Source organism: Corvus moneduloides, chromosome Z (assembly GCF_009650955.1).
Source record: "Corvus moneduloides isolate bCorMon1 chromosome Z, bCorMon1.pri, whole genome shotgun sequence".
Taxonomy (NCBI): domain Eukaryota; kingdom Metazoa; phylum Chordata; class Aves; order Passeriformes; family Corvidae; genus Corvus; species Corvus moneduloides.
In genome coordinates this window covers 60,084,374-60,099,158 of record NC_045511.1, presented here as the reverse complement: position 1 = coordinate 60,099,158, position 14,785 = coordinate 60,084,374, and the positions used below count along the sequence as shown (strand labels likewise).

Here is a 14,785-nt window from a genome sequence, read left to right as displayed (position 1 = left end):
AAATTGGGGTACATGTTAAAGCAATAATTATTTGCAAAAAAAAAAAAAACCTGAAACATTTTAACTAGAAAATGCCTAAAGTAAATATTGAGACATAATTAATACGACTTTCAGGTTCACTAGTCTTATTTGTGTCCTTAATTTGGGACTGAAACAATTTACTTAATGTGATGTGAACTTAATAAATAACTTTATCTGACAGAAACATGCACAAGCCATTAATTATTATTAACTGAATATGTTCACAGAGCTCTTAACTCATTAATTACTGTATATGCTGAAGTCAATGCAGATCATGCTGTATAAAAATTGTGGAGTTATGCCAGAATTAATTTTTCTCTCAGGATAAACTACTTATGTTTGACAGTAATCAACCAGAGGTGTTTCTTTGTAGCCATAATGGTCTAATCATAGAGGCATGGAGATAATGCCTTCCATTTGCTTAGCTGGCAAAGTTCTAAGAACTGAAAAAACTTAAAGGATTCCTATCTCTCTTCAAATGTGAAAAGGATAAAAAACAAAAAACCAACCAAACAAAAAAAAAGCACAGGATGACAATCAGATATTATAAACTTGCATTAAAATCTACCTTGTGCGGAGTTTTGCTTCTGCTATCTGAGAGATCCAACCTCACAGGAATATAATCAGTGTCAGGCGAGGGGGGGTCAAGGTGTCGATACTGAATGCCCATCCTCAGAAATTCATCACAGCTCATTTTTTTGTTGTTAATGACTCCTAGTCCCAGTGTACAGCTCCCATTTCCGCACTGTTGTCCCAGGCTGTGCTCTGTAACCCAGTAACAGCAATAGTGAAACAGATACCAGAGCAGAAACCAACACGGGGAACCTGCCCTTGTAGCTAAAATAAACCTCAGAGAGAGACAGTGTGATGAGAAGTAGGGCTCCTTTCCTGACTTAATTTCTCCTACACGATTTTGTTTTCAAATTACATCTTCCAACTCCATCCTCCCTTGGTATCTTGACTAGGTGCTGCCTCCAACAACTACCTCTGCTGTTTCTACCAAGTCTTGGCACTCACAAAGCTGTCACATTGGTCCACATATCTAGAAGCCAGAAGCAGAGTCCAGTCAAGGAATTATTGACCCAGATCTGTGATCTGCATTGTGCCTCACAAAAATTTCATGTCCCTTTCACATCCATGATAGCTCAAGCTGTTCATTAAACTTCACATGACCCACTCTTACCCAGCACATCTGAAACAACCCACTGCTGCAGATTTCATCTGCTGGGTCTCTTTGAACATGCTAATACAAACAACTAAAGCACATCATACTAGTGCCAGGGAAGAATGGCTGGTCTCCACGAAACTGCTCTTGCTGCTCTTTCCTGGTGACAAGCTGGCCATGAGCAGGCAGGTGAGTTTCCGAAGAGATTATGGAAATGGTGCAATCCAGGTTTATCTTCCTGTCATAATCAAAGGTGAGGATGTTCTTGTCAATCACCCTGGACAGACCGTGGTATTCAGGGACCTCCAAAGCATGGGAACGCATTTTTATGATGTTACAGTCTGGCTCAAGTAACTGCACATGTAGGGTGAATGTTTCTACAAACGTTTCAGTTTCTGTAAACCTGCAAGTGACAGAAGAAAATTAGTTATGCTTCATCCCATCTTCAGTTGCTTTGTGATTTGGGTATTGTCCTCACCATCTAAACTGAATTACTTGAACCCCTTTCTCTCTTGTGTGCTCAAGCCTTGAATTGCCATAATCTGCCCAAATCCCCGTGCTTGTAAGCAGGGTGTCTTTGTGAAGGAAGAGGTTATTCGCTGTGTATATGTGAGAGTGTCTGTCCCTATCAGCAGGACAGCAAAGAATATGCAGTACTCTGAAAGTACAGTTGTCACTTCCCATAGCACAATGAAAAATCACTATTTTTCTGTAATAAGCAAGCAATACATAATACACATTAAATGGGCATTATCTGCAATACATGGTGAGAAATGTTTCTGTAAACAGATGGTCACTTGTTAACTAATGATGCAGCTACTGGAACTAAGTAGTTACAGCATGTACAGCAGAACATGCTCTAACTGTAAAAAATGGACTGCTTGCTCTTCCTGAGGTCAGCTGGGCTCCTGGCAACAGTGAAGTGCGATCTCCTGCTGCTCCTTACCTGTACAGCCTGAGCATGACCATGTCTTCATCTAAAATTGGACATCCATTGTGGGTATATTTGACTTCATTAGGAAGGAAGTGACAGTCAAAAACCTACGAAGGAAACAGAATAGACTTGACACCACACTGCCAAGGATATTAACTTCACAACATCTGTTCCACTTCTCTCTGAGTGCCTGGAATACATCAGACTGAGGAAATTTTTAATGTGTAGTTCGTTTCTACAAGTAGGTATTCACCTGTTCTGTAATCTCCCAGTAAGAATCAGAGCAACCACTTAAACATGGGGCTGCTAGCACTCCACAGTTAGAAGGGCAGAGGTCATATGTGATTGTTTCAGGCTGCCAAGTCCCTCCCCAGTACAACACATAGTTTGACCTCATCTTTACTGCATTCTCTGGAGTTAAGGACACAGGTGTATCCAGCAGCACATACAACTGCAGTGGTGCTGAAAAGACAGCAGGTCCAGAATTATAACATGAGATTTATTGACTTTTAAAGTTGCTCATGGCAATTGCTTGATCATATAGTAAATCTTGCTTTATGACTACTACAAATGGACTACAAAAATACAACCCAGCGAAATTTCTGTTAGAAACTTTGTTCAGATTTGTTAGCTCTTTTCTGGATCAGATGTTGTCTCTGCGCCATACCAAGATCCAGCCCCAAAATCAGTATAATCCACTTCAAAAAAGCAATCTGTCCCATGATGTTCCCTATGTTGTCCCTACCAGCTAATTCAAAATAGACTAATACTTACAACACACCGGATACAGGTAAAATTTGTGAGTCTGTCTGGCCACAGTTTGACATCTAAGCCCGACACTTACTTCAGGCAGATTGATTTATTTAATGGTTGGTTGACTTGTGAAAGCAAGGCAATGAGGAAACATGCCTGACACAAAGAGAAAAAAGATTGCTTTAAAGAACTGTGATACACTCATTCTTTGGAAAAGGGATTTGGATTCTGGGGCATACAATTTTTGTGTTCTCAAATACTGCAATTTGCAAGACTGGCAAATTACAATTCCCATGCAGCGGTGTTTTTTTACAGAAACAACATCTGAAAGCTCCTAGCATTGATAAGACTATGTCTATGTTATCCTTTTGATAACAGGGAATCCCTACATAGTCCATGGAGGATGGAGGATACTCATGTTTTGTAACTAAAAGGCATGTTCTAGCCAGCAAGAAACCCAAATCACTGCATTTCCTAAGCATTTTGCTATGAATGTTAATGTAGTTTTCATTGTATTTTTTAGGAGCAGTATTCACAAATCATTACATGGACTTTCACAGACTAAAGTGAAATCTGTTCAGCATTCACTAATAGACCTAAAGAGGCCATAACTAACAGTGATTAATATACTTATATGGCTGACTGACTAGCCACTTTTTTTTTTTTTTTTTCAAAAAAAAGAAGAGGTAACTTTTTAATGACAGTAATTTTTTAATATATGACAAAAGAATCATGAAAATGAAGTGCCTTACTTGAATTGCCTTTGTTTCCCCAACCACTTTGGAGGATGCTGAAATGACTGAGGGACTTCAGTGAGGTTCTAAAATGTTGACTAAAAGTGTAGCTCATAAAGAAAATTTTTAGATATTCTGACTTTCAGTGTAAAAATTACGTAATAATTTAATTCTAAATTAATCGTTATTGCATAGTTAACTGAAGCACCTCATGACCACTTTGTGGATTTATGCTAAAGGATAAAAGAACTACTGTACATCATTTCTTTCTAGCCATTACACAGAACAGAACTTACATCTTTCTATAATGGAAGAACAGTTAGAGTTTCTCAGCTTCCATTATTAGTGAGAGGGTCCATTTCCTCTGAAGTTATTCTCAGATGCTCAAGCAATGTGATAATTATGCTATATTCTTAGCAATTTTAAAATTTATTGCCTGCTTTTAACTTTCATCAAGAAGTTCGTTGTGCAAAGTCTTTCCCTTTTTTTGCCTGTTTGTTTTTTTAAATGATGAGTTAGTTGATTTTCAGACATATATACATGGATTAACCTCTTGGAATAATCTGTAAGATATAGTGTTATGGAAAATATGCTTGATTTTATTTGTTGGGACTGCTTAGAAAGGAAAGAAAAGAACAATTTGTGGAAAACAAAATTACTCTCATATGATGTAGGTTTTGACTATGTTGTGTCTGTTCTGTTGTGTATTATTTTCAAATGCCATAGAAATATGTGCTTTGCTTTTTTTCAAACAAAACCAACAAATATGTATTTTTCTTACTTAATGTCTCTTCTTTCTTAGTACAAGCTAGCATAAAGGAACATGATAGTTAACTAATCAATTGGATAGTCTTATGTGATATTCCACAAAAACAGGAAATAAAATTAAGTAGTTATGTGGTATGTTATCTTAAAGAAAAAAAAGTATATTAAGTACAAAACCCACTCGTATTGTCATTTCAGAAGCTTAATATTGTGCACTGAAAGTAAGATTCTTCACTGACATAAATCAGTGCAGATCCCTCAAAGTCAAGAGGATTTTGGTTACAGAATGCTGTTTTGGGGGACCATGTCAAAGGCTTTACAGAAGTCAAGGTAAATGGTATCTGTAGCCCTTGCCTTGCCCACTGATGGAGTCACTCCACACAGAAAGCCAATGGGTTGGTCAGGCAGGATTTGCCCTTGGTGAAGCCATGCCAGGTGTCTCAAATCACCTCGCTGTCCTCCATGTGCCTTTGCACAGCTTCTAGGAGGATCTGTCCCATGATGCTCCCGGGCACAGAGGGCAGGCTGAGAGGTCAGTAATTCCCAGGAAAGATCCACCCTTTTTAAGGATGGGTACTGTATTTCCCTCTTTCCAGTCTGGAAACTGGGATTTTACCTGACCACCACAACTTTTCAAGCATCATGATATGTGAATTTCCAACTACATCAGCCAGTTCCCCCAGAACTCTGGGATGCACCTCACTGGGTCCAATCATATAAAATAATTTATGCCTTTATTTTTAAGACATCATTTGTTCCACATCTTAATTGATAACAAGGGGATGGAAAATTTAGCACCTTTCTACAAAGGTTTGTTAACACTGACTGACAGTCCGTTTATATGTGTATTGAGACACAATCTGCTTTGTAAAAAGAAACATCTGGTTTATGTTTCCTGATATGTTTTCCTTTTGTATGAACAGGCAACTCTAATTGTCTATAAATTCACTGGGTGAGACAAAGGAAATCTAAATCTTTTTCTAATTAATGTTGAGCTTTGTTTTTTTCCACTTCAACTGCTTTTCAATTACAATTTGTAATTAAATTGTCATACATTCCTAGAACATTACTCACTTTAATGGTAGTAAACCAGATCATACCAGAGACATTTTCTGGCTGCAGAATTTTCTGTAGAAAGATCATGAGTGGCACAAGGAGATCTGGACTCTGGCACCTTTTTTCAGGAATGGTGAAAGCTCAAGCACCGCCTCTCTCCAGCCTGCTGCCCTAGGGCCACCTGCCCAGCAGAGCTCTTCTCTCTACATGAGTGCCTGCAGCTTCCATGAGCCACACTCAACTGCCTGGGCACACGTTCATGGCCATAAAAGAACAGGTGCTTAACAGAAGCAGGGCTGGGAGAGGGGAAGTCATTTGGAAAACAAGGTGTAGTGAATGCACATCCCGCAGGATCTCTTGAAAAGGGCCTCTAACTATATGCTTGAAACATGTTGGGTTACACAGGACAAAACAGCTATTTCAAAATACCTGGGTCCTACTGCAGACAGAGGCTGAGGCAGAAACTGAAAGCAAAATCACCCCTCAGCCAGCCAGATTGCCTGCAGAAGAGGTTTGCTATAGGTTTCACATTTAAGTCCCTCTTTTTCTCCTCTCCTTTAGATTGGATATTATGAAAAATTTCTTTACCAAAAGGTTGGTCAGGCATTAAAAGAGGTGTCCCAAGGAAGTGGTGGAATCACCATACCTGGAAACATTCAAAAATTGTATATATGTAGGGCTTGGGTACATGGTTTAGTAGTGGACCTTGCAGTGCTGGGTTATTGGTTGGACTCAGTGTTCTTGGAGGTCTTTCCAGCCTGAATGATTCTATGTTCATATGAATCAAGGACCAACCTATACTGGGGAAATAGAGGTGGGGTACTATGGTCAGTGTCCCTGTGCTGGCAGAAAACAAGCCCTGGGGTAGCTTCAGCAGATGCACCTACACTCCTTGGGGCCAGTCTATAGAGAAGATCACACATTGTCCTGTCCATCACCTCCTGTTTTCCCTGGCATGCCTCTGCTCCTTAGGGGTGCTGATTCAGCTGAAGTACTTGTCAGTGGTATGCAAAAATAATAGTGATGACCAAGACAGAGGTTTTGAAAAACCTTTTGATACTGGTGCTCCTTCACCTATATTCACAGAAGATACCAACATCCCCAGAGAGTAGGTTTAAAACTATATTCATACACAAACACACAGAAGTGTGCTGTGGCACAAACCAGAATTTTTCGAAAAGCCAAAACCTGCTTGGCTATGGTTCATTAAAACCATTCATTTTCTGTCTATAATATTACATCTGCGTGACAACTACTTTCAACTCCTTCCTACTATAACTCAGGTGGGGCGATTTCTAAAGCAGATGAGTAGCAGAATGGTAATATGTGAAATACATTTCATTATTCCTACAGGCTTGACATTTGAACAGAAAACAGGGGAGTTATAATGTATTTGCCATCTGCTAACAATTTGGCTGCTGCAGAGCAGAACAAACAATGGTGTGCACAATGTGCTTATTGTATGTGATTATTTTTTTCTTAATTGCTCCTTAAGTAGTGGCTCCGTGACTAAAATGCAGAATGCTGTAGTGGGCTATGCATTACCCAAGGGGCACTGGTTACTCTCATGGGAGAAAAATAAGCAGCTGAGAGACTGGATGATATCTCCTAACTGAAAGTTTTGAAATACCCATTCTTCACTTGTGAAAGGAGACCCTGACCAGACTCGTTTCTGTGCACTCATGCTACTGAGCTCAGCTTTTGGATCTCAGGGCTGCAGTTCTCTACTAGCTGTCTTTTTAAGAAAAAGGCCGAATGCCACAGACCTTTCAGTTTCATGCCTTTTAGTTACTACCCAAAAGAAAAACAAAAATCAGTAAAGCAGCTCTTTTTAGTTTCTCCCAGACCTGCACACACCAACATTCAAGCAGCAAAACAGAGCCCAAATACCTGTGGAGTTAGTTTCCCAACCCTCTGTGTTATTGGCTCATTAATCACAACTTCTACTTTGCAGACATCTTTCTCTCTGGGTATGGAAAACTTGAGGTCTTCTTCTGACAGGAAGACAGACTGCCCCTTCATCACTTTAACCCCAAGGTTCAAACTAATAAAGGAGGAGCACACAGCTCTTAACATGACGGGCAGCAGTAGAAACAACCAGCTTTTCTCAATGGGCTTCATATTATAAGGGGGTGCCAGCCTTTTTCACCAGTAAAAAAATTTCTTAACAAAAGGAGTCTTCTTTCTCCACCAGCAGAGTTTCACCATATAACGAAGGCATTATTAGCCACAGGTAAAAATGTATGATATGTTTTCTATTAATAGGTCCTTCTTGACTGAAATTTGGGCAGGACCCTTTCAAAATACACTTAGGTTTTTATAAAATTTACTGGTCACGCCTGACAAAATGATGAATGTGTTCTCAGAGTCCTTTCAAGGTTTGTTAATCCTGAAAAAAAAAAAGGAAAATTGCTATAAGGCATTAAGCAACTATAGGGATAAAAACAGAACAACAAACAGACACACAATACCTTCCATCATTCCTGACAATTGCAGTTCATTTCAAGCAGCAGCTTGACTTCACCTTTGAATGCTATTCGGTGTACACATGCTCAGAAAATTAGGTATCTACCAATGAGAGTTCTCCCTCAACAGATCAGCTCTCCACGTGAATTCCAGGCACCTGTAGTCTGTATGCACATACAAACCCTTGCTGTGTAGGATCCTTTGTTACTGACCTTTTTAACTGCAGGACTGCATAGATATTAATAAAACAGTATGAGCTCCAAATAGTGTGAAAGTTCAAAGGTGCTCATTCAGATTAAATAAACCAGAAAGTGAGATGAAAGGAAGGTGGCCTCCTGTTAAATCTGTTTTCTCTCTGCCATTGGAGGCATGAGAAAAAAAATCAATCTCTAGTTGAAAACACCTTTCCCATGCCTCTCTACTCTTCCTGTTACAGTAAGTAACTGTGCCAGGACAGCAGCATAGGAACATGTGATATGGCATGGCAAAGCTGTAATTTTTCTTTAAAAAAAAAAAAAAACAGCTGAGAAAAATTCAGTGACAATAAAGAAGAAGAGATAATATGGAAAATAAATTACACAAGTTTCTCATGTGCCTAGTTACAGTTAATCTTCATCTTTCATGTTTATAACCGCATAAAGAAAGAATTTTTCTTCTGACATTAAACAAGCACTATTGAAATCCTTTTAAGAGCCTAATTTCTACAATCCTTCAAAGTAACTGAATTTACAGCCCAAAGAATAGGAAGTGATATCGATTTAATAAAATTTGAGTAGATCGTAAGAGTTCCAAGACAGAAAAGTGTCAACATTCCTTTAGTTTATGTAAATTTTTAACGTCCTGACTACTTATTTGCCACAACCTTACTACCAACAGTGAACTTTCCTGAAAGTGAATTTAAAAACAAATCCTTGTATCTCTTTATTTTCTTTGTTGATTTTAACAGGTAAGTGTTCCCTCCACTGTTTCCAGAAGAATGACCTTCTAAACAGCTTATAATGGAATGCACATCTCCACCCAATTTTAAATTTCACTGGAAAACAACTGGCAGTTCAGAAATTCTGTCAAACTATTCACTTCCTAAAGTTAAACAAGACAGATCCACTCACTTCACCACAGATTTAAGGTTGAGTACTTTGAGAGTCACATACATGTAAACTTGGATGTATGTTGACTATGTAGTCTGGGACATAAAATTTAAGTCTAGTTTTCTAAGTATTTATCTGAAAGTCTTTCCATTTTGGTTTAGAATATTGAAGCCATACCTGTCTGAAGAAAATCTGAGAGAAAATGTAGAATTCTAGCCAGTGGAAAAGGCATGAAATCCATGGTTGAATATTCAATAAGAAAGTAATGCGAAATTTTAGATTCAGCCTAGGACCTGGCAAAGTGCTAAGAAGCAGTTAATGACTCTGACACACAGACCCCATGGTTTACCTCTCATGAGAGTGCCAGTAACTGTCTGCTCCATAACAGCAGGCTGAGGCATAGATTTATGGTTCAAAATAGCTTTATTCACAGGCATTTTCTTACAGGACAACTCATCAGAAATTATGACATTAAAGCCCAGATAGTTTTTACTTTCTCTACTCCCACATAGATAGCTATCACAAAACCATGTGATAGTTGTGAGATAACCTCATCACCAGCTGGGGAATGGCACTCATGCAGAGATGTCTGCATCTTGACTCTGTTACAACCCAGGTTCATCTATTTCTTGCGCCTGCCCTGTAAATCCCAGCATTGAGTGAAGCTTTAAACCTCAGGTGCAGGTACAGCTTCCTGTGCTCCCATTCCTTACCCTGCATCAAAAACAGAAAGTCTACAAGAACAGAGAGTCCACAAGAGGAATCAGGACCATTTTGATCAATTTCATGGTGGGTGTATGAGACATTCTCTGCTACAAATTTGGTCCTGTTGTCACTGTATATTACAGTCTTGCTTTGGCTACTTTAACATCCAGACACAGCTCCTGTATCACTATGTATGTGTTTGTCCCATGTGTTTCAGCCACGGGACTCTACTTGGATGCTGTAGAACTCTCTCCTTATGTGGCCAAGTGAAGATCTTGGGAAGTATAAGCTCACTTTCTCAATCACTAATCCAATCACAACAAAATGAATTGGCAAGGGATCCTTTCAGTACATAATGACAATAAAAATGAGAAGGTTTTGGGGTAAGTGCCATGATACTAACGCCCTCCCTATTTGTAAAGAAGGTCATTGCTTCAGTGAAGTCATGTGTGTGCTACATGGTACTTATGCTAATTGACGGAGACAGTATGCTGCTCTTCAGCAGATATACAACTGCTAGTGATGCCACTGTCACTTTTTGTGGCTGCTTTGGACTTCCTTACTGCTCTCCCCTTAATATCACAGCTGAACCTGATTCACCCCTGATAATCCTTGGCATGCCACCTGTGTATCCAAAATGGACATCCAACTAAGGCACTGTTTAATTCCAAATGCACCAAAATATTTCAGGTATATTTAGTGGTCTAATGAAATAATGGTATTCATTAACAACACAGAAGGAGAATCAGTATTGCAAAATTAAGCTGCTTTCTCATCAACTTTCTAAGGGTCTGTCTATATGCCAAAACACCTGAAACAACTCCAAGTGCACTGGGTGAATGCAAGCCCACAGAAAGGTACCGGGTTTTGTCCCAGAAGTAAAACAGTCATGTCAGTTCAGGGATATATCATATACTAGCTGTTATCCCTCAGTGGGGATGGAGCACATGATGTATGAGGAGAGGCAGACACAGCTGGATTTGTTCAGCCTGGAAAAGAAAGGCTTTATTGCTTATTTTTAGACTTCTAACAGAAGAGTGCCTGGAGCACGGGGAGAGACATGCAAACCCATTAAAACAGCAACAAGGGAAATTCACATTAGTTATTAGAAAAGAAGAAAAAAAAAGATATCACAAACATAGGCAGTGGAACGGATTTCATGGAGTCCTCTCAGATATATTTAATAAACTAATCAGAGCCTGAGTTGCTTGATGTAACTTTGAAGCCAGACTTGCTATAAAACAGGCTTTTCTTGGGGAAAGAGGTGGGAGGAGCTACCGTCAGAGGTCCTTCTTGCCCAAAATCATGTGCTGACTCTAAGTTGAAAAGACAGAACCATCTGACTGCCAGGATCTAGGTTAATTACCTGGTGTATTTTTGCAAAATACTGCATTATACCCTGCCAACTGTCCAGTAATTCCCCTGAGATCCAATAAACCCATACTGGTATCAAAAATGTGGTAATGAATAAAGAGACCTCCTTTCCTGTGTACATTGGCCAAGCTGATTCTGAGATTTGAAAGCCTGGAATGTAAATCCTGAAGACATGCCCAAGGCATTGAACAAGGGACACATGGCAACGGTGCTCTAAGGAGCTACTCATCTGCTGGCAGCTCCTGCCCACTCTGGGGAGAAGGCAGGGGGAGAAGGGGCCTCTGAGGAGGCAGTGAATGTGACTCTGTAGAATTGACAGAGGGACATACCAGACTGGGGACAGTGTAAAGGAGGGTTTCTGTGAACTTTAGATGTGGTTTGTTAAAAATTTCCTCCGAGTGATAGAACTAGTTTTCCCTCAGGGCTGCTGGTGCACATGTGGGAAATGATGCAATGGTTAATTACAAACATTAACGACTAGTGAGTCTGATTCTGAGAGCTAAATTGATGTAAGTAAAAGATTAATCCAAGTAGTTTAGATAGCTATCTACCAACACAATAAAACCTGAAACAGCACCAATAAGTCTCAGCTTTAATACCTAAAACTTGACTGAAGAACCTGTAATCACTAGTGAGCTTGAGCCGAGTCTCAATGACACCAAAAGCCTTCACTCGGATTTGGATGAGACTTCAAGAGTTTCTCTGTACGTGACAAAATCTCTGGTTGCCTGGGATATTTCCCTGAACAGATGGATCAAAACTGCCCAACTCTTTTGCAAAGCTGGAAGGAGAAAATGGAGAATGATTGTTGTGGGTTGGAAGCTGGATTGATTTGTTTTAATGAATACCAGAAAAAGTTTGCAAGAAACAGAAGGAAGAGACAAATTTTTTTGAGGATGGGTTTAAAGAAAACATGTAAGAGCTTTCCATGATTTCTAGGAAAGGAGATGAATATTATTACAGCAATTAAAATCTAGCCCAGGGCTATGAAAGGATCATGAGCTATTAAATTAGGACATTGTCACTTCAGAATGTGCTCTTAACACATGCACCCCTTGGACTGTTTGTTATTTTATGGTTTTGTTCCATGCACTACAAACAAGGATTACAGGTTACCAAGAAGCTAAGTATTTGGCAAAATATTTCCTGAGTTAAGGAATGGCAGATAACACCCTGTATGCAGTTACACCTTGGACATACGTCAACAGAAAAGATGCATTTTGCCTGAGGTAAAGTACAATCCTGAGTTAGGTGAGATTATGACTAGTAGAATTCTCTAACTAGCAAAAAAGTAACTTGCAAAATCGCCTTTTAATAACTGTTTGAAGACACAGTGTATAATTATCTGCAGAATGTGTTGGAATGTCTCAGCACAACACAGTGACAGCAACTTATCTCTAAAAGGTGATGGTTCCAGACAAATATATAGAAATCAGCAGGAAATGTAAAAAAAAAAAAAACTTTGTAAGCACATATGTGTCAAGGAACACACATTAACTTCTATGCATACATTGACTAATAAATATCTGCCTAATTCAGATGAACTGAGTCAGCAGTCTGAACATAAATGAAAATGTAAAAATGCTGGCAGATCCCTACTGCAAAATAAGTGTACAATTTTAAAACATGCATTTAAAAAACAAGTCATCCCAGTTACATGAAATACATCATTTTTAAATACTTACTAGTATCAAAAGTTTTTACCATATTCTTCAGTGCTTTTTATCACATTTCTTCTAGTGTGTCTCACTAATAAGACAGTTCTAAGCAAAGAAATCTTATTTAGTTCTTCCAAGCTTTTATAAAAGCTAAAGCCACAAAGTTTTATTAGATCTGATGGAAAAAAGCCAGCATAGTTGAGAAATCTATATCAACTTGAATATTAGGATAAAGTAACTTATTTGGAATTCAAACTTTCAAGTTAACTTCTACTAAACCACTGGCAGAACATAGTGCCTGTTTTCCTCGAAGTTAGAACTGAGCTTTCATCCATCTCAAGCTCAAAAATTACTGTCTGGTTGCTCTGCTGCAACATTCAGCAACAAACTGAACTCTGCAAGCTGTTAAGCACTATTATGACAACAAGCACAACAGCATTCAATGTGGACAACAAACTTGAATAAAATACTTACAGGTAGTAGTGTTTCTGCTGGAGGCGAAACATGAGCTCATACTAGGAAAAGAGGAAAAAATGTATGTCACTGACCCAGTAATTTCTGTTTTAAAAGACTGGCAGAGAAAGAAATCCAATGAGTGAGCGACAGAGAGAAAGCAGAGAGGGGGAGGGGAGAGAGATAGATGAAATTCCAGTCTTTCTGGTCAGCTTGGCTGTAGTTTTCTCTGTACTGAAAATCCACAATAAACACTCCTTGCTTGCAAGACTGCTCCTGACTGCAGAGTCGCAAACTACAAATACTTTCGGGCTCCATATAATAACAGCACTCAGAGATGCCCTGTAGTGTTTACACTCAGCAATGCTTCTCTGGCAGCCAGCCTCAGATCTTCTTTTCCCCTTCTGCTAGTTAAGTCTGTTTGGAATAAAAATTGAGCTGCTGTTATTAAGGTTTGCTCTCTTTTTTTTGTCCCCACTTTTGCTAGTTTATTTCCTTCAAAAAACACACACACCCCACCACAGTAGTATTCAAATTTTAATTTTCTTTTTTTCCATTCAAAACAGCAAGAAAGACAAAGAGTATAAGCAAAATCCTACTAATTATTAAATATCTCATAGGATCCAATATATGTCTCCAGCCTTCTGTCATGAGACACATCAGATCTGACCAGCTGGTGAGATTCTAAGTAAAATTTGCTACCACACAGTGGCTCATGTATGCACCCTGAGGAGTAAACCTGACAGCCCAAGTTTTCAGAGCACAGAATCTGTATTGCAAAGCCACAATATAGGGACAGACCATCCTATGTCCACCTCAGCAGAGGGACCAAAAGAGTTTTTAAGCATAGGGGACAAAAGGATCTTCAACCCAGCCACAGGACATTGTGACAAAGGCAAGAGGGACAGCATGGAGAAGAGCTACTGACTTCCAGGTTACCTGTGTAAACAACAGTCAAATCCAGCACAACCATAATGCTGTAACGTGTTGTCCCCCCCTTGCCCTTCTTTGAACAAGCAAGCTGACTTTGACCCTCATATGGAAACAAAACCGCAATATAAAAATGCAAAACTGAAGTCAGTAGGAAGAAAGAAAAGAACCAGCAGATGTTCCTGTGGCATGACTTATGTACAGATGACGAAAACAGATGAGTGTTAAAAATTAAAATGAACTCGGAGCTACACAATGTGTAATATGATACAATCTGGCCTATATTTCCCTAGGGAAAGAACACCACGCAAAAAATACTTCCTTGAGGTACATAACTAGTATTAGAGTGATATATTGTCCTGGATTTCAGACCACACATTTTATCAAGTTTCAGAAAAACTTGCAGTAATCATTTGTCTCCTCTGAGTTATGTAGATGGCTGCGAGTTAGCCTGTGTGTTTGTGTTTTTGTTTGCTGAAACATAGCTTCTAATTCACTGTGATGAATGGCCTGTCTGCCTTGTACAGTGGTCTGATTAGGAGCTTCAGCATAACTGCCCTTACAGGCTGATTAAAATAGTGGCAGTTTATTTTAAGGTCTGTGACACATTAATCAATAGTATCACTGCAGAAGCTGTCTTCAAACCAGTTTTATTACTGCAGCAATGAACTTAGCATCTCATT

General features: G+C 39.1%; 1 protein-coding gene across 6 annotated transcripts in view; it reads right to left on the bottom strand.

Annotated features, from left to right (window-relative positions):
• Nucleotides 1–13,579, bottom strand: part of FREM1 (FRAS1 related extracellular matrix 1) — a 64,229-nt gene extending 50,650 nt beyond the window's left edge. For 2 of the 6 annotated variants that reach the window (XM_032096248.1, XM_032096249.1), the window contains exons 1-5: nt 13,194–13,579; nt 7,319–7,817; nt 2,133–2,227; nt 1,294–1,589; nt 590–786 (exon numbers count right to left, since the gene is read on the bottom strand). In XM_032096248.1, coding sequence (XP_031952139.1) covers nt 590–786; nt 1,294–1,589; nt 2,133–2,227; nt 7,319–7,549 — 819 coding nt within the window. In that variant the 5' untranslated portion in view covers nt 7,550–7,817; nt 13,194–13,579. The remainder of the gene's footprint in view (nt 1–589; nt 787–1,293; nt 1,590–2,132; nt 2,228–7,318; nt 7,818–13,193) is intronic. The other 4 variants (XM_032096246.1, XM_032096247.1, XR_004237526.1 and 1 more) reach the window with 3 other exon arrangements.
• Between the last annotated feature and the right edge of the window lie 1,206 nt (nt 13,580–14,785).